General features: G+C 43.8%; 1 protein-coding gene across 8 annotated transcripts in view; it reads right to left on the reverse strand.

Annotated features, from left to right (window-relative positions):
* Positions 1-2988: 2988 nt before the first annotated feature.
* ALK (ALK receptor tyrosine kinase) overlaps positions 2989-18478 on the reverse strand; it is a 284889-nt gene continuing 269399 nt past the window's right edge. For 7 of the 8 annotated variants that reach the window (XM_068675869.1, XM_068675867.1, XM_068675870.1 and 4 more), the window contains 8 exons: positions 17654-17718; positions 16130-16259; positions 12039-12136; positions 10864-10956; positions 9023-9124; positions 8091-8225; positions 7428-7518; positions 2989-6378 (listed from right to left, as the gene is read on the reverse strand). In XM_068675869.1, coding sequence (XP_068531970.1) covers positions 5674-6378; positions 7428-7518; positions 8091-8225; positions 9023-9124; positions 10864-10956; positions 12039-12136; positions 16130-16259; positions 17654-17718 — 1419 coding nt within the window. In that variant the 3' untranslated portion in view covers positions 2989-5673. The remainder of the gene's footprint in view (positions 6379-7427; positions 7519-8090; positions 8226-9022; positions 9125-10863; positions 10957-12038; positions 12137-16129; positions 16260-17653; positions 17719-18478) is intronic. The other variant, XM_068675868.1, reaches the window with a different exon arrangement.

The raw sequence follows: 18478 nt of genomic DNA on the forward strand, positions 1-18478 counted from the left end.
TCTCTCACTTCTGTTCTTATGTACAAATTATGTAAACAGGATGTTGTAGTGTGCTTTGCAGTGCACAGGAGAGGTCCCTTTTCAGTTAAGAGAGGAAGGAACCAAAGCATGTGTGGGGAAACGGAGAAGAGAGGTGCGTGCCTAAAACCTGCTCAGGAGTTTTGTTAACTAAACCACAGTAATATCTTGCCACGGGATAATAAGCACATGGATAAACAAGTGAAGGAGAATAAATAATTCTATAAATGTTGGTCCTAATTTTAAGGAATGTTTCTTGAGAAAGTAGATACCTAAGATGTAGGAATGGAACAGAGGGGAACAAGGGAGCATTTCAGGGCAGGAGCTCTCTTTTCCTATGCCTGTCATAGGACTTACCTGTGGTACTTCACTGTAATAAGTTTATAATCAGACCTATGAAAAGTCATGTTGTTCTCTGTTTATGCTAGCCACTTTCCTTTGGGTGAAAGCCAACCTTTGTTGCTTGTAATAGAAGGAACAGCACCTTTCTCTTCTGTAAGAAGCTTGGAGGGTACATAGATTTACAACACAACCAAGTCTCAAACATGTGGCTGCTAGCCAGGAAGATGGCAGTCTCTGTTTGGCACCACACCTGCTCCTTTTGTGCAGGTGTGCCTGGATACTTCTTCAACTGACCTGATGCTGATACAGTCATTATACAACCCAACACAGAAGAAGCCATTTACAGTCATTTTATTTGTCTTCATGCCTTTTTGGTTCACTACACTTGTTTACAATACAAATACACTATTCAATACAAAATACTCAATGACCATATGGTAGTATTTTTCTTCATAGTATCCCTGAAGTGCATAGGCCCTTCCTTTATCAACAGTGTTGCATAAACTACTGTACATGAGACAGACATTCCTATAATGAAGCTTTGTTACTAGAAGAAGCCAGGTGCAGACAATTCAGGCAATTTCCTGTGATGGGTTTAACTTTGGGACAGATGCTTTGTGATGTCTTTGCAGCTGTTAAAGGCTGTTTTATGCTATTCCTATGTCAAAGTTCTTGTCCCCAAAAAGACAGGCTCAGTAAGAGGAGCAAACGTGCAAAAATCAATCCTTCATATTCTATTTCAGACCTCTTACCTCTTGTCTAAACATTTGTGCCCAGTGGTGCTGCAGTTACTCTCACACTGAGCCTTTGTCCTTTTGTGAACACACAGGAGTGAAGTGAAGCAAGTGGACCAGTGACATTACACCACTGAAAGATGTGACTCAGCCAAATTTACGCAGATTTTGAGCTTTTAGTCTGTGGTACCTGACCTCCCTTCCCTGATACAGCAAAGTCCCTCTCTTGCCACCACTCCTTCTACTGTTCCTTGAGGAAGCAGAACAACCAGACTTCTGGCCTTTGCTTCATTTCCAAGCACATGATACAGAAGCAAGGTTCAGTAGTAAAAACAAAGATGAAAGCACAACTGGAAAGGTAGATAAACAGGCATCCTAACCTACTTTACCTTCAGCAGCTTACAAATCAGCACAGAGTCAGAAAATCTACCTAACATCTACAGGAAACAGATAACATCTACAAGGAAACAAGTTGTTTTCAGAGTATGAGAGTGGTAGCACAGGATTTTCGTATTCGTTCTTTATATCCTGTAGATCGTACTGCTTCCTGCTTTTCCACTGCAGCATGAGGAATATACATAAGACTGGAATTTAAATATTAAAAATGAAAAAGTTTAACAGTTTAAAAGCAAGTTCTGTACTTGCTTTTACATTTTATAATTTATGTTGTCTCAATAAATTGTACTAACAATTAAAAAACAACGGACAAAATTTTGTAAGAGATTGTAAATGACTTCAACTGTTTCTTCTACAATACTGTAAGCCTAGTGTGGAAGGGTTTAAGAAGGGGATTTACACATGCTGGGGTGCTCTTTGGTCTGTAACTTAAGCCCATGGCTCACTGGAGCTTTCAGAACTGATCAGGTGTATCTTCCCAGACACAGAAATTTGGTATTTGTACCTCAAATAATTGACTGGACAAAATGCTTTTGCTAGTGCTTTACATCCAAAAGAAACAGGCTAGAGAGCCAAACTGGTAGAAAGTGAAATATAGACGTGGACAATGACTGCTTCCAGTTATAACAGAAATGCTATAATAAATTCTATTAGATATCTTCTTGTACAGAATTTAAGGTACTGTCTCATCATTAACAACTACGACAAGTTACTCAGCTCCTTACAGACAAACGGAGTCCATTACGTCTAAAACATCATCTGCTAGCTTCCCCCAACCTCTGCCTGGAAAAGACAGTTATTTTTTTTCCTACCTCTCTGGACGAACTCCTGCTGGTAATTCTTCAACCCAGGGTATAACTGCAGGGTAACTGCAGCTACCGCATGTGTACTGCTACATGAAGCAGGACTTCATAGACAGATAATTCCTGTCACAGCCCTTCAGATAATTTTGGGTGGGACAGCAATGAAAAGTGAAGTTCGAGTTGCTAACTTAGCAATAGAGGAAACTGGGTTTATTATTAAGGAAAGCTTTCTTTACAACATCCCAGTGGTTGATATAAATAAAATGGTGTTTTAATACTGAAATCCTGGAATGATTTCAGCAACAGGACATACATTCATTCATTTGAAGTTAATGCAATCAGAGAGTGACCAGGAAACTGTCATTGACGCAGCCTGCATGGAAGTGGGAGAGAACCCTTTGGTCCAGTCAATTAATTCATAGAAATAATTTGTCATTGATTCTAAGAAACGAGACATGCAAAATCTCCAAACTTTGTTTCTGAGTATCGTGTTTTGATCAGCATCAGTGCTTACAGAGCAGTTTGTGCAAACTGGGGCTTGGAGCTTAGACAGCAACCTGGTACACAAAACTAAATGCTCACTGTGGGCGAGCTCAGAGATGTTTTTTTACATTAAAAAGAAGTACAAACTGGAGTTCTAAAGTCCTCTCCATTTCAAGTGTTAAGAGGCAGGGGAGGTTTTTTTTTTTTTAAAAAAAAAAATACACAACAACAACAGAAAACACCAAAGCCAACAACAAAATAAAAACAACCAAAAAAAGCATTTCACTTTGGAGACACGAAGGAAGCTTACTTAAAGCCAACTGCTAGTGCAAGAACCATACCCAATGGACTGGAGAATTTCAGTAGTAATTCACCATTTTGCCTGACCAGTTATCTTCCTCACATATTGCATAGGTAAGAAGCAGTAACGTGCTCCTTCATCATTTACAATGTTCACTCTGTGAGACTATTTTGTTCAAACTTTTATGATAATGTAACTGCACAGCACAAACAGCAGCGTAGTACACATGCTATCACCATGGCTGGAGAAAGCATGCTCCTTAAGCATGCATCACATTTTGCTGCTTGTTCTTTTAAGCTTCTCTAAGAATGCTACATCATAACCTGGTAGGTTATCTGCATTTCTGCGGCAGCAGAGCTGCTGCCTCAGATATAAGAGTAATTTCAACTCAACAAAGATCATTAACTTTCAATGTTTTTGTTCTTGTGTATTCTGTAAGAATACCCGTCAGTACACAGTTCAGATTCTGTCCTCAGTCACACGTAAGAGGCAGGACAGCAAAAACTCTACTCCTATGCAAAGATGAGCTACAGAAAACAATGAGGAGCTGCAACCCATTTGAAAATGAGAAAGCAAGAATATTCAAATGAAAATTGCTATTATATGTGAATAATATTGTGGTGCAAGAAAATTCTCTGATAGTGCTTACCTGCTGAATTAATCAGCTTTCCTGAGACTCCACAAACCTACCTCATTGACTTTACTGAGGTAGAAAGAGTGGCCAGTGAGACACTAACACAGTCTTAAGCTAGACAGACTCCTTCTCCAGTGGCTAGCGGCATGAATAGAACTACAAACATAGCAACCTCACCAATCACAAATATTTTCTTAATTCAAGCTAAAGCAGCTCGCATACAGCAGCAGAACACCCAAAGGTAACCTTAGTTATCACCACCAAGCTCATGCAGCAGCGGTGCAATGGATCACTGGCAGCTCCTCACTCAAGCTTGTCAACACAAGAGCACATCTCCATTAACTGACTACCACGCACAATTTGGCATTATTGCAAAGAAATAAAATAGTTCTACATACCAGAGATGTGAGAAAAGCAGGTTAGGAGAGAACGCTACTTCTCTCTGTGCTCCTCCCTTACCCCCAATTACTTTTTTTTTTTTTTTTTTTTTTACAAGGGCGGTGTCCCAAACCAAGCCCTCTGATTGCCAGCTGCATATCTCAAAGGTTAACGGTATGTAAATGCAGATACTGGTTGGTTTGCTTAAGCAGACAGAAAGCTTACCTCAATATTTGGAGCCAGGGCCAGATTCAGAATTACTTCACTGAAGGAAGAGTCTTGGCCTGAAGAACACCTTCATGTTCCTTTGCTGATGCCTCAGAAGACTCATTTCTATAGAAATAGGCACCTTCTTTTCAGATAATTTTCATTAGTGCTATAACAGCTCCGTGCACCTGTGAGTTAAAGTTACTAATGCACATCTTTACACATGAATCATTTCCTACATCTATGTTTTGACAATACAGTTACTGGAATGTTTTTCATGCACAAGGTGTACAAATGAATACAGTGTTTGCTTTTAAATCACGATCATACACATATTTTGTTAAAAAAACAAGGGCTCTAAACCCTTCAAATACAAACAGTATCTGGCATCTGGATTGTGGCACAATGTCAACGGCCTTTGTGTTGTTCTTGCTTGTACACGGTATGTGAAAGGCTACTTTAAACCTCTGAGATATGCAGATGGCTGTTCATTTTCAGGGCACAGCTGAAGTTTCTGTCATAATCATGGTCCTTTAAAGCTTCACTTCGGTTCCATGTGACATGCACAAGTTGTGATGAAGGACATTCCTACTTCTGTAGGCCAGAAGGATTTTTACAGGGATTTACTCAGTTTTAGCGCTTAAGCACAGGAGAAAAACAAACAACACAGAGAAAACCAACAACCGCCCCCACCAAACCACAATGCCTCACAGCATCTCACCCGTCCTCTATGCTTCCTGTTGCTTCTTTCAAGCAATTCAGTACGACCAGGCTTTCTATTGCCCTGCTATCCCACCATAACTACTATACATTCAAGGACTTTCAACAACTAGGCTGGAGCTGGAGCACAACTTGGGAAAGTGCCATTGTGTCACCAAAGTTGTCTCCTTTCTCACTTTGGATGAAGGATGCTCTCTACCCAAACCCACTAAAACCTCTGCCAGCTGCAGGTGCTCTCCAAGCATTCCTTAGCAACAACAAGTTTGGCACGGAAAATCCCAGACCTGAAACACTCAAGGCAGTGAGCTGTGGCTTTACGCTTAAGCAGAGAATGCACAACTAAGAAAAGCTCACAGGAAGGGCATGACAACAACCATGCGTATGAGTTAATGCGATAGGAAGCTGGGCCTCGCAGTTAACATTTGTTTCCTTTCTCTTCCCGCCCTCCCCCTTGTTTCTTTTACTGTACTGGGGCTCTGGTGATTTGAAGCCTCTTGGGTTATTTGAAATTACAGCTTTGAAGGTGGCACTTTTGGAGCAAGTTGGCACAAATAGAAGGTAATGCTGTCACGTCCCTTGCTTGTGGCGTACTGGGTAACAGGACATCTCCTCAAGGCTTGGGGCCACAGGTGGAAAAGTCAAGAGGGTAGAGGGCTCTCAAGGCCCATGCTGGGTTATGTGGCTCTTGTTTCTAAGGGCGGGGTCCTCGTAACTGCTAGCACAAGGTGGCGTGGAGGCTTCCAAAGGTAAGCCCTGCTGTTGGTATCCGTAGTTGACATTCCCACAGGGGAAGTGACGGAGCCTAAAGAGAGGCACTTCTTTAACACTTGCTGTTAGGGAAGATGGCTCTAATAGCAGGGAGGAGCCTGGTAGCCTGCCAGTCACAATGTTGGGCCCCACAGTACAGTTTCCTTCGTGTCCCAAATTCTCCCTCTCAGGCATCTCTTTCTCCAGCAGAGGATTGTTTCTGCTGGCCTGCTTCTCCGCAAACCAGGAACCATAGGTTGGATTCCAGAGGTTGGTGGGCTTGTTTCTGGAGCCCCGGCCTTTGTGCAGCTCAGAAGGGGGGTTGGACTGGGTGTAGGCCATGTTGATATGTCCCCCAGCTGAAGCTGACTGCACCTTCCCAGGGACTGGCGGTTCCAAGGCTCCCGCTTTCCCTAAAGCTTTTCCAGCAGTGATGGCTGATGGCAGGGGTGGTGGAGATGGCAGAGTTTGCTTGTCATCTTTTCTGTCTTGGTGTGCAGAAACCAAGAGAGGAGGAATTCCTTCTGGGTCTTCCGGGTGTATCGCTACCTTCTCTTCCTCTTCAACTGACGGGCCATATTCTACTGGCAAAGCAGTGTTGATGACATCTGGATCCTGCAGGAGAGACGAATAAGAATTTCTCCATGTCTGCTGCCATCACACATACTCAGACTCATTAAAAACCTGAGACATCTGACAACTGTCATTGCTGTGATTAGAGACCACCTTTCCCAGACCATCTACAACCTACATTCCATGTGCAGAGGAAGCTGAAAGTGTAATTAGCCATGAAAGACAATGGGATACCCATAAAATTGGACTCTTAAAAAAAAAAAAAGAGCAACACTAGAATTTACCACAGAACAGCAGAGAGCAAAAAAACAATGAAAAACATTTTTTTTAAATGTCCAGCCAGATTTTCCTGTGGGGATGTTGTTCTGGAATCTATATTGTCTCAAAGTTCATAACATTCTCAGTTAATATTGAGAAAGTTTCAGCCATGAATGTATTGCCTCCACTCAACAGGGAGGAGTGAGAATGCAGGCAGAAGGCAGCACTGACAGATCCTTTGAAGCCCAAATCCACAGATACAGCAGTTTTGAGCTATTTAAGCAGTTTTGAAAATTAAACTGAGAGAAACAGGGTAATCTGGGTAATCTTTAACTATTGCTAGACACCAAGGCAATCTATAGGTAACAGAAAACACTGCCTCTCAATCCCAGGATCCAAACACTCATGAAAAACTGATCAAGCCTCCCAAACAGTGAGGGAAAGCAAGGTGACTGAGAAGAATAATTGCATGAGGTGACACAACAAACCCATACTGAGGCAGGCAGCAAAACATTTTCCAAGCTATTCTGCTCTATACTAGTCAGCTAAAAATGATGGTAAAAAAATCTGTGTCTTCATAAGCAGGAGAGATATTTGGTCTGCTATTTGTAGATCTGTGTAACCATACACCCTTTTGGACATGAAAGACAGAAGGATCAACCACCTGATGGGGCAAATGTCCCATCAACTGGTCCCAGGCTGACATCAGCCTTCCTGGACTGATGACTGCAGTAATGCAGTGCCACCTTCTCATCTCACACTCTGGCTTGCCTAAACTCTTCATCAGCTGGAAACGTCTTCACCCATCTCATGGGAGATGAATGAACAGATACCTGAGTGCAGTACTCGATCCTCTCCAGTATTATGGCAAAGTTTGGCCTGTCTTCAGGCTGGTGCTGCCAGCACTGGGTCATAATGCGATACCTGAAAGAGCCGAACAAGAGATCTCATAAATGGCAGATCCTGCTGATACTTAACAGGTAGTCACTGCGGACTAGAAACCCTAAGCACATGTTGCCACTCTCATTAATAAAGAGTACTCTGCATTCCCCAAAGTCAGACACCCGATGTACTGGTAACCATTGAAATGTGGCCACCAGTGGGGTGAAATCCACAGCCCATTAGAGAAATAACCCATTTGCCTGAAATCCTTGGGCGATTCACTAAAGGTAGGCAGGGGCACAGGCACTGGAACCCAGTTTTTCCTACCTGTGAACAAGCTTACACACTTGCAGTTTTACAGTCAGTCTAGGACAGAAATATTGCAAGACCTTTGACCAAACAAGCAGTATCTTGTACTTTTGAAAGGGGTCCTGAATTCTTCTCCGAAAAAAAACAGAAAAATTACCTGGCAGAGAAGTCACTGGCAATCAAAGTGCAATAAGGGAGACCAGCCAAGATAAAATCAATCTCAAAAGTCATTAACTTTTGACTAGAGAACAATATTAAAACCAGAAATGTATTTGCATGAATGCATCAAAGTTAAAATCTCATACACAGGGCCAGGGCAGTTTTTAGGCGGATCCATCCTTCCTCCATTGGTTACAAATTCCAGAACCTCTTGGTTACTTTTGCTAGGGTAGGGCATGTATCCCAAAGAGAATATCTCCCAGAGCAGTACACCAAAGGACCTGAATACAAAAGAGAAGGAAACCAAAATGAAGGAGACAGGAATGACCATCATCAGTGAGGGGTAATGAAATACATGTACAGTCAGCACTGCTCCTTGCAGTCCATGCTCAATGTGGAAGTCACTGCTGCAGGATCAGAAGGCTGGAGCACCTCTCCTAGAAGAAAGGCTGAGAGAGCTGGGGATGTTCAGCCTGGAGAAGAGAAGGCTTCAGGGAGACCTCAGTGCGACCTTTCAGTACTTAAAGGGGGCTTAGAAAAAGGATGGAGACAGACTCTTTACTCAGGTAGATAATGACAAGACAAGGAGGAATGGTCTTAAACTAAAAGAGGACAGATTTAGATTAGACATTAGGAGGAAATCCTTCACTGTAAGGGTAGTGAGGCACTGGCACAGGTTGCCCAGAGAAGTTGTGGATGCCCCATCCCTGGAAGCGTTCAAGGCCAGGTTGGATGGGGCCTTTGCAGGGGTTTGGAGTTGGACAGTCTTTAAGGTCCCTTCCAACCCAAGCCATTCTATGATTTTAAAGCAGTGCCTACATCTGCCTCACTCTTCCTCCCCTGCCTGCTTGCTTCCCCAGCACACCTGCCTTTGCTGACCTTTCTGTTCCCTCATGTTCTCCAAGATTACAAGATTAATGGCTCTGAAGGACCTTGCTTTTTTTTTTTTTTTCTTTTTTCCTAAAGGGAAAATGAATAGGAATGTGTTTTTTACAAAATATTAAGACCTTACAAAAAAAGTTACAGTAGACAGGCATACACACATGCACACACAGATGAAGAAGTAAAGGAAGCAAACCATGTGTCTGTTTTTGATGTAAATATCCCTTCCATGAAAGCCTCGGGAGGCATCCATTTGACAGGCAACATTGCACACCCACCCTTCCGATAGTAGCTGGCTCTGCAGAAAACAAGAAAAACAGAGTCAGCCATGAATTCAGAAAGTGTTATTAATTCAGGATTTGTATAACTATGAATATTAACGTTATCAGCTGGAGGACAGACTAATTTAGGCAAAGCAGCATGGCAGAGAAAATGCTGAAGAGGCCTGTTTCTTTTCAAAAAAACAGTGGAAATGGGCAGGCTGTGTAAGGACTGCTTTGCAACCTCCCTCACCTTAGGCTTGATCCAGTGAACCTGAATTATTCTTATCTACATGCATACTCAAGTGACTTACTCACATAGTAAGATGCTGCTGGCAAAGCAATTATCCTGCACTTTTCAGCCACAACAGGATCTCCACCTCATCTCACAAGTCATCACCTCAAGCATCCCTATCAAAAATAAACAAAGCTTTTCCCAAATATACCCAGTCTTCAGCACTGCAAGTGGAATCCCAAACCCTTATTAAGACCAACAAACAAGAAGGAGAAAGTTTGGCCATTATTACCTGGGACAGGAGATAGAAAAATCACTTCTTATGCTCCTGAGACAGAAGGTACTTCATTTATTTTGTGATTTTCACTTAAAATAAAACCTACAAGCCCCAAGTCCTGTGCTGTTGGTTACAGTAGACTGCTCATGCAAGTCAGTATCACTGTTCATAACTATGCAGCCTGAGCATCTGAAGGGTATTCTCAGACACTGGAACGTGCAAACTTCAAAAGCAACTCTGAAAACTCAGCACCAAAGCATTCATCTTGACAGGTGGTTCTGCTGACTGTATGTGTGTGACAGATGTTACTTTTTCCCAGCAGAGTCCGATATGACAGAGGAGCAGGGTCTTTTTGTGAAAAGGGAGATAGGGAAGAAAAAAGAAAAAAAAAAAAGGCAGTTCTCATACACTTGTTTTTTGAAAGTAGCACTCTGTTAGCATCACCTCAGGCTGTCATACTGGCAGACCTCAGGCTAAGCAGAGGCAGGCCTGGCTTAGTCATTGCACAGAAGAATCCCCAAGCAGGAAAAAGAGAAGCTGAAGCTCTAGAATAAACAGTGTATATGACTGAGTACAAGGCTTTTCTTCCTCTGAGTCAGAGGCAAATCAATTCCCCAGCACAGCAGCACATGGTGCTATAGCTAGAGGTGCTATTTAGAAGATGAGGTATCAGACTGCAGCCCTGACTGCTCATGGTCATTAAAGGCTTCCTGATGATTCTTGCAACATCAGAGTAGTTAACCCTGTGTCCTGGCTGAATTCCAGTTTGTGTGATTACATTTCTCTAACCTTCCTCTGCACCTTCCTCCTTTACCTGCATTAAATTGCAGAGATTTACTGATGACACCAAACCAAAGTGGGAGTGGTAGTATCAAGCAGAGGGATTAAACTCAAAAAGATTTAGGGTCACAAAACAGAAAGGCACATTAGTGCCATTCAGCGTGGAGAAAGTACAGGCAAGAAACTGTGGACAGAGTATGAGAGGGAAGAAAAAAGCCTTCCATAGCCATGAGGCTTCATTACACAGAAGAAAGCTCTTAGGGGGTGTGAAAAGTCTCCAAAGCACAGTTCAAAGCACAGTTCAAATACAGGTGAAGGCAAAAAATAAATTAAAATATTAGTTGGGATTCATTGGGGTTGGGTGTCTCCACTCTTGTCTTGCTAGAGCACACAGCAGCATGTGAGCTTGCTGTCCTACATGAACACTGCTCATCTCTCATTTTAGTGAGCTTCCACTTGTGGATACCCTTGGCTTTAGCTGTTACCTGTATATATCCCGGGCCATGCCAAAGTCTCCAATTTTAGCCACTCTTCCAGGCCCTCGGCAGGTAAGGAGGCAGTTCCTGGCAGCAATATCCCTACAAGGAAAGGAAGAAAAACAGGAGTGAGAGAAGAATCACTTAATCATTTAATAACTTTGCAGAATAGTACCTATTTTCCTGAGGTGTAGAGACCACCCAGAAAAGTCAGTGTAACTAGAGATGTCCCAAATTCTAATCTCCCCCAACAGTTTGAGCAGTTCCGCTCCTTAAAGACTTCCTCCTTAAACTTCACTTAATTTCTCCAGGGAGTTGCAAGCAGTGCAGCTGATTTCAGCAATGTACCAGTCCTAGCATCAAGATATCTGGGGAGTGATCCACTGACATGCTCCTACCATGCCAGTTCAAATGTTGTCAGACGAGCACCGTACTATCAGAGACAGGAAGAACAACATGCAGGTAGTGTTTTGAAGACAGGTATGGGCCTGAATTTGTGCATGCAGGTAAAGCTTCATCTCCATCCCTGCTGAGCTGAAGTACACCCTGAAACCTGAATAACATGGTGGCACCCCTTGTGGATAACTCAGAAAAGCAAACTACAGTCTGGCCATAGCACTTCACAGCCCCTTGCAAAGCCACATGCTGGTACTGGGCTCTTCTGATGAGTGGCCACGCACTTTCATCATGAACAGCAGCAGTACTGGACTAGTGGGAGCCACAGAACAACTGCTGACAGCTTTACCTCCCTCCTGTTCTGCAGGAGCAGATAACAGTAGTCACAAGGTGTACTTCTGGCTGTACTTGTACAGCTGTTCTTGAAGAGGGAGGAGAAAAGGGCTCCAGGATGAACAAAAAGACACTAAGCAAAATTCACAACGGGGAGGGCTTTGAAGACTTCTGTCACAAGATCATGTTTCCCTTTGCCAAGTAGCCAAACTGGCTGCATAAGTGCAGGCACTAAAAAAAGAGCTCAGGATCTCTGATAAAACTACAGACCTTTGCAACCTGATCTACAGCAGCATTTCTGTTAATTGCTTCTGTTGTTCTGACTTTATCTGCCTTGCTTAAAGTTGTTCAGCCACTAGAGAGCAGCAGGACATAAACATATCAAACAGGGCATTAGGAGTCCCTCTGGCCTGTCTGCAAGTCATGCCCTTGCTGACACAGATGCCTTCACCTACCTGTGAATGAAGTGGTTCTCCTCCAGGTACTGACACCCACAAGCAATGTCACGAGCCACATGGAGCAAGTCCAGCATGGAGAGGGAGGAAGGCTGGTTCTGCCAAAAGACAAAGGACAAATATGGCTTAAAAGCAAGAACACAGCATGATCGGTCATTGATACAACACAGGACACGCAGGCATGATGTCATACAAATCCCAGACAGAATGAGAACAGCTGGATGAAATTTCCCAGCTCCATCAGGATTCTCCTTTAAGGTTCTCCCTCTGTTTTGCAAGACACAAATGGATTTCCCCCAGTTCTCATGGGAGACACTTCTGAATTTTCAGCATGATAATTTTTTTTTTTTTTTTGAGGAGGTATGTTGCCTGAACTGGCCCTCAGACACTTTCCTTATATCATTTCTAGTTCTTCTCTAAAGTCACCTTCAACATTGAGAATGACATTTTGTATAATGGCATGAGTCACATTTACTCTTTCCCTCCTACACATCCGTGTAGGTTTTATCTTGCCCCTCAGAGCATTGACACAGGTTTGCTTAGCCAATGGCTATGGAAGATGAGGGCTGCTAACTGCCTCTGCCTCTGATGAAGTCTATGGCCTTAGCCAGCAGGGGACAGATGCTTTTGTGAAAAGGGCAGGCTGAGCAACAGCTCACATAGTGGGCTGAAACCAAACCACCAGCTTCTGCTCTGAGGTGTTAACCAGTGATCCCTGTGGCCAATCCTGTGGGGGAGGAGGGAACTAATTCTGCCAGAGGGCAGACAACAAACAGCTGGGTGGCAGTGATTGCTTATTCCACAGCAGCCATTTGCCTGGTAAGTGTTTATCTGGGGCCTTAGATATTTGACTAAGCAAACCTCTCCCACCCTCTCTCTGTTGACGCTTACCATTCTGCCCAGTGCTCAAAAGGCACGCTTGTGCATGGGTCTCTCTTACTGATGAACAAGCCAGCGCCAGTTCTCCAGTAATAGAGACTGCTGTATCTACCAGCCTGTCTGCTGTAGTTGTAAAGAAACTACTCAGAGTGATGTGGTGCTGAGCCACTTGCTCTAAAGCACCACTAACTGGGACTGAAAATAAGTCTGTGCTCTGCAGCAAGCTCTGCAGGCAACAGCTAAATACTGGACATTATCTAAACCTAAAAAAAAAGTCCTCATGTTTTCTTAAGAGGTTAGGAAAGACCTGGCCTCAGTGCTTGACTAATGAAATAATTGAAATAAACAAAGCTTGTTTTTTCTGTGTGGTGTCATAAAACAAAATGACTACATATCACCTGCCTATATGTTATAGTTTACTCAGCATACTTCACTGCATATATATACATATATGCTTAAGTCTATATACATATATGCTTAAGACTTTAAAAGTCTGGACTGTTGTGTGTCCCCCTCCCTCCCCCCCCTTTTTATGCAGCATAGCCATTTCCTAAAAACATGAAAGCCTCTCCCCCACCCACCAAACGCTATCTGGGGGAGAGGAGAATCGTCTTTTTCACCTCTCTGAGTTGAAGTGACTCACCAGCTCCAACAGAGCTACAGGAACAGAGGATGCCGGTGCCTTCCCCTCCCACCCCCCCACCCTTCAGGGAACAACCAAGGGGAAATGAATACCTCAGACTACCCATTCCTCTACATCTGAGCAAGGCTCAAAAACCTGAAGTGAAAGCTGAGCAAAAATCCCCGTTCTTTACTGCGTAATCAACTGCAGACCTGAGCTATGCTGCAAGGCAGCCTGTACCTTGAAAACAAGCTGATTTGACCAACATAGCTTTTCTCTCCCTCTTTCTTTTTCTTTTCCTTCCTCTCTCCCTTCTTGGATGAATTCCTTCCACCTTTTATGCTGCTAAAACAGATGTGACTGCCCAGCCAAGGATGCTTTAGCCATGTAATTTGTTTGAAAAATGAAGGGTTTGGATTCATTTTGCAAGAGATGCAGCCTTGAGGCAGCAAAGAATTCACTTCACAGCTGTTTACAGCTTTTGCTCCCTAGATGAATGGACAGTGCTCAGAGCAGGGGGCATGCTAGAAGCACTAACGTGTCACTAATGTGACACCTTCCTTCGGCAGCTGAATCTTGCAAAAGGTGAATGAAATTCTGTGTATTGTTCACTGTAATCACTGCTCTGTGCAACAGGCTGCACAACACAACAGGAAACTAGGATTTATCTTCCAGAATTGTTCTTTGATTGCTTTGCTATGAGTGAGAAAAACTGGCACTGAACTTCTTAGAATAGACAATTCTGCAATGCTCCTATTTCAGGCATCTCTGGATCTACCAGGACTGCCTCTATCCAGAAGAGAGGGATGGAGATATCCTGTAATGGATATGAACTTCATTAAAAATGGAATGGAGAAACCCCTCAGGGCTGGACCCATGGAGAAGCTTGAATCTGAAACTTACAGAGTAGGCCTGGCTGTCATAAACTGACAATTTTCCACATGAGTGACTTGCATTGTGTTGGGCAAGCCATCCCAATGCCTAGCCATTCTTTCGGAGAAGAAATGTCTCCTAATTTCCAACCTAAACCTCCCAGCTGCAACTGCAACTTGAGGCCATTCCCTCTAGTCCTGTCACTAGTTACCTGTGAGAAGAGGCCAACCCCCAGTTCCCCACAGCTTCCTTTCAGGTAGTTGCAGAGAGCAATGAGGTCTCCCCTGAGCCTCCTCTTCTCCAGGCTAAATAACCCCAGTTCTCTCAGCTGCTCCTTCTCTGGACACGCTCCAGGGCCTCAATGTCCTTCTTGTAGTGAGAGGCCCAAAGCTGAACACAGCACTCAAGTTGTGACCTCAGCAGAGCAGAGTACAGGGGAAGATCACCTCCCCAGTCCTGCTGGCTGCACCATTCCTGACACAGCCAGGATGCCGTTGGCCTTCTTGGCCACCTGGGCACACTGCCGGCTCATGTTGAGGCGAGCATCAACCAGCACCCCCAGATCCTTTACCTCTGCACAGCTTTCCAGCCACGCTGCCCCAAACCTGTAGCACTGCACGGGGTTGTTGTGGCCAAAGGGCAGGCCCTGACACTTGGCCATGTTGAACCTCATCCCATTGATCTCTGCCCATTGACCCAACCTGTCCAGGTCCCTCTGCAGGGCCTTCCTACCCTCTGGCAGATCAACAATTCCCCTCAACTTGGTGTCACTGCAAACTTACTGAGGGTGTACTCAATTCCCTCGTCCAAATCATCAATAAAGATATGAAAGAGGATGGGCCCCAACACCGACCCCTGGGGAACACCACAGGTGACTGGTCGCCAGTTGGATTTCCCTCTGTTCACCACCACTCTCTGGGCCCGGCCATCCAGCCAGCTTTTACCCCAGCACAGAGTGTACCTGCCCAAGCCATGGGCTGCAGCTTCTCCAGGAGAAAGAATACTGTGGGAGACCGTGTCAAAGGCCTTGCTGAAGTCTAGGTGTACTATGTCAGCAGCCTTTCTCTCATCCACCAGGCGGTCACCTGGTCATAGAAGGAGAAGAGGTTGGTCAGGCAGGACTTGCCTTTCATGCTGGCTGGGCCTGATTCCCCAGTTGTCTTGCACATGCTGTGTGATTGCACTCAGGATGGCCTGTTCCACAACCTTCCCTGGCACCGAGGTCAGGATGACAGGCCTGTAGTTCCCCGTGTCCTCCTTGCTGCCCTTCTTATAGATGGGCTTCACATTAGCAAGTCTCTGGTCATCCAGGACCTCTCCAGTTGACCATGACTGCTGACAGATGATGGAAAGTGGCTCAGCAACCACATCCACAGGTAGGTAAGAGCAGAGTTTAAAATATGTATATATATATATATATACAAGTATATATATATACACATATATATGTATATAAGATTTTGATTTTATTCTTTAGATAGTGTCTGCAATGCTATCTAGCAAAGTCCAGGCATGAGGCTCCTCTGTGTAACCCCAACAACACTTGTTTCCTATATGACAGATATAGACAATATACTTCCTCCAGATCAGCCTTCTAGTAATAAAAAACTCTGACTCTCTAAAATGCTGGGAAATAGTAGCTGCATGGATTAGTCTTTTTATAGTTACCTATTTGCCTTGTGTCATCAACGTACTAAATACAATTCAATTTTCTTACCGGTCTAGGCCGTGTCTTTCTCAGGAACGATTTCAGGTCGCCTCCAGCCATAAGCTCTAGCAGGATGAAACGGGGCAGTGCCTGCAAGCTCACTCCAATACAGCGCACAATATTCTGATGATTGAACTTGCTGCGGAGACAGGGAGGCTCAATAATGGATCAGCTTTGATCCAAAAAGCACAATTATAGAAAATAATCAAAATATTTTGCTGTGGGGAATTGTGTTTGTTTTTTTTTTTCTGTTTGTTTTTGTGTTTGTTTTCAGAATAAGTAACAAATCCCAAAGGCATAGTAACTGGATAAAGGCAAAGTGCTACCCTTGCAATCCGCCTGTCTACACAGTGCAGAAACGGTGATTGGAGGAGGAGTGGATTGAAGGAGTGGCTTCCTATATTTTGCATCCTTTTTGTGCTACAGCAAGATTTGTGGGTCATACGAAGCAGAAAATATCTGTTAAGAGTTTATCCCTGCATTCCCTCTCCTGGGGTAGAAGCTGGGATAGGGCAAAATTGTTCCAAATAACATACTGATACAGGGATCAGCTTATTGAAGGGATATTCCTCAAGGCCAAGTGCTAATTGTTCCTAATTTCTCCAGGCCTTAATGTGATAGGAAACTATTTCCTTGGATTCTAGGACACAGTCACTGACATATGAAATGACAGCAGCACTGTGTCAATGGCATCTCTTCAGTCAAACCAAAACTCCAGAGGTTTGTTTTTTCTTCATGCTCTGGTCTCTAAGAGAAATCTGGAGCCCCCAGCACAAGAAGGATGTGGAGCTGTTAGAGCGGGTGCAGAGGAGGGCCACAAAGATGATCAAGGGACTGGAGCACCTCTCATGTAATGAAAGGCTGAGAGAGCTGGGGCTGTTCAGCCTAAGGAAGAGAAGGCTCTGGGGTGACCTCATTGCTGCTTTTCAGTACCTAAAGGGGGTTTATAAAAAGGAAGAAGGACTCTTTCCTTGGGTAGATAATGATAAGTCAAGGGGCAATGGTTTTCCAGAGGTTAGAAGGACATAACCATTAGAGGTTAGAAGGACATTTTTCACTCAGAGGGCAGTGAGGCACTGGAACAGGTTGCCCAGAGAGGTTGGGGATGCCCCATCCCTGGAAGTGTTGAAGACCAGGCTAGATGAGGCCCTGAGCAACCTGATCTAGTGGGTGGTGTCCCTGCCTATGGCAAGGGGGCTGGAGCTAGATAGTTCTTGAGGTCCCTTCCAACCCAGGCCATTCTATGACTCTATGCTTCTATGATTCTATGATCTTATTATCAATTCTGAAAACTGGGCCTAAAGATTTTGAATTTGGATAATGAAAACTAGTGTGGACCTTTGTGAAAATGTTGCCCTTAATCATCTGGTCCCTTAGTTTCTTCATTTGTAAGAATAGAATAGGAAAGTAATGCCTGTCCCTACTGTAAAATATGGATCACTGTGGACATCACCTCCCAAAGCACCTTTTTTTTCTTATAGTGCTGGGCTTTGCAGACCTATATAAGTCTTTGTTCATTTTATTCATACACACCTAATAATGAGAGCTTCCATGAGGAAGTCCAGCTCATCTTGCTCTGAACACACTTCTGGCAACGTCTGAAAAAGAAAGAACAGGTTGACAAGGAGATGTTTAAACTGACAGCTGTAGAACACCTGACACAATCAGAAGCACTAACATCTTTTGCGGTGATCCTTGTTTCTCCAAAAGAAACCTCACTCTAATAATAGCTAGACCATTATAAACTAGACCGTGAAGCATATTGAAAGATAAAGATCAGGATGCATTATCCATCAATCACACTGTCATCCTCCTACCAGTGCAGGAAATACAACAGAGTGCAAAGGGAACAGTGCTGATATATGGGACTCTACTGTGTAGAGGAGGAGGAATGAGACCATAGCTCCTGAGCTCTCAGATAGTTCAATACCACTACCTCCCAGCAAAACTAGGAACTATAACCAGCAGTAGGATTATGCTGTTATATAACGTCTAGGAGAAAACAAGCTAGCCAAGCTTCTGAAGGACTGAAGTACCCTACAAGGGCCCCTTAGGATTTAGCTATGCACCCAGTGCATATCCATCCTGTAATGGAAAGACTCCTGCCTACAGCCTCTTATATGTATATGCCAGCTGCTCTTGGCTACATTAAGACTTCTGTCCCTCTGACTCAAAGGCTTTGGACAGGTTACCACACCAGGAAGAGCATGCAGAGAATGGACAGAAGGTGGACTTGTTTCTCATTCTTGTAGTCTACTGCAGCTGTATAGGAAATCTTTGTCTACTTAACTACTTACAATCAACTTCTTTTTATAGAAAGCCCATATGTAACAAGCTGTACCATCACTATGATGGATG

The sequence above is a fragment of the Anas acuta genome, chromosome 3 (genome assembly GCF_963932015.1).
Source record: "Anas acuta chromosome 3, bAnaAcu1.1, whole genome shotgun sequence".
NCBI classification, from domain to species: Eukaryota; Metazoa; Chordata; class Aves; order Anseriformes; family Anatidae; genus Anas; species Anas acuta.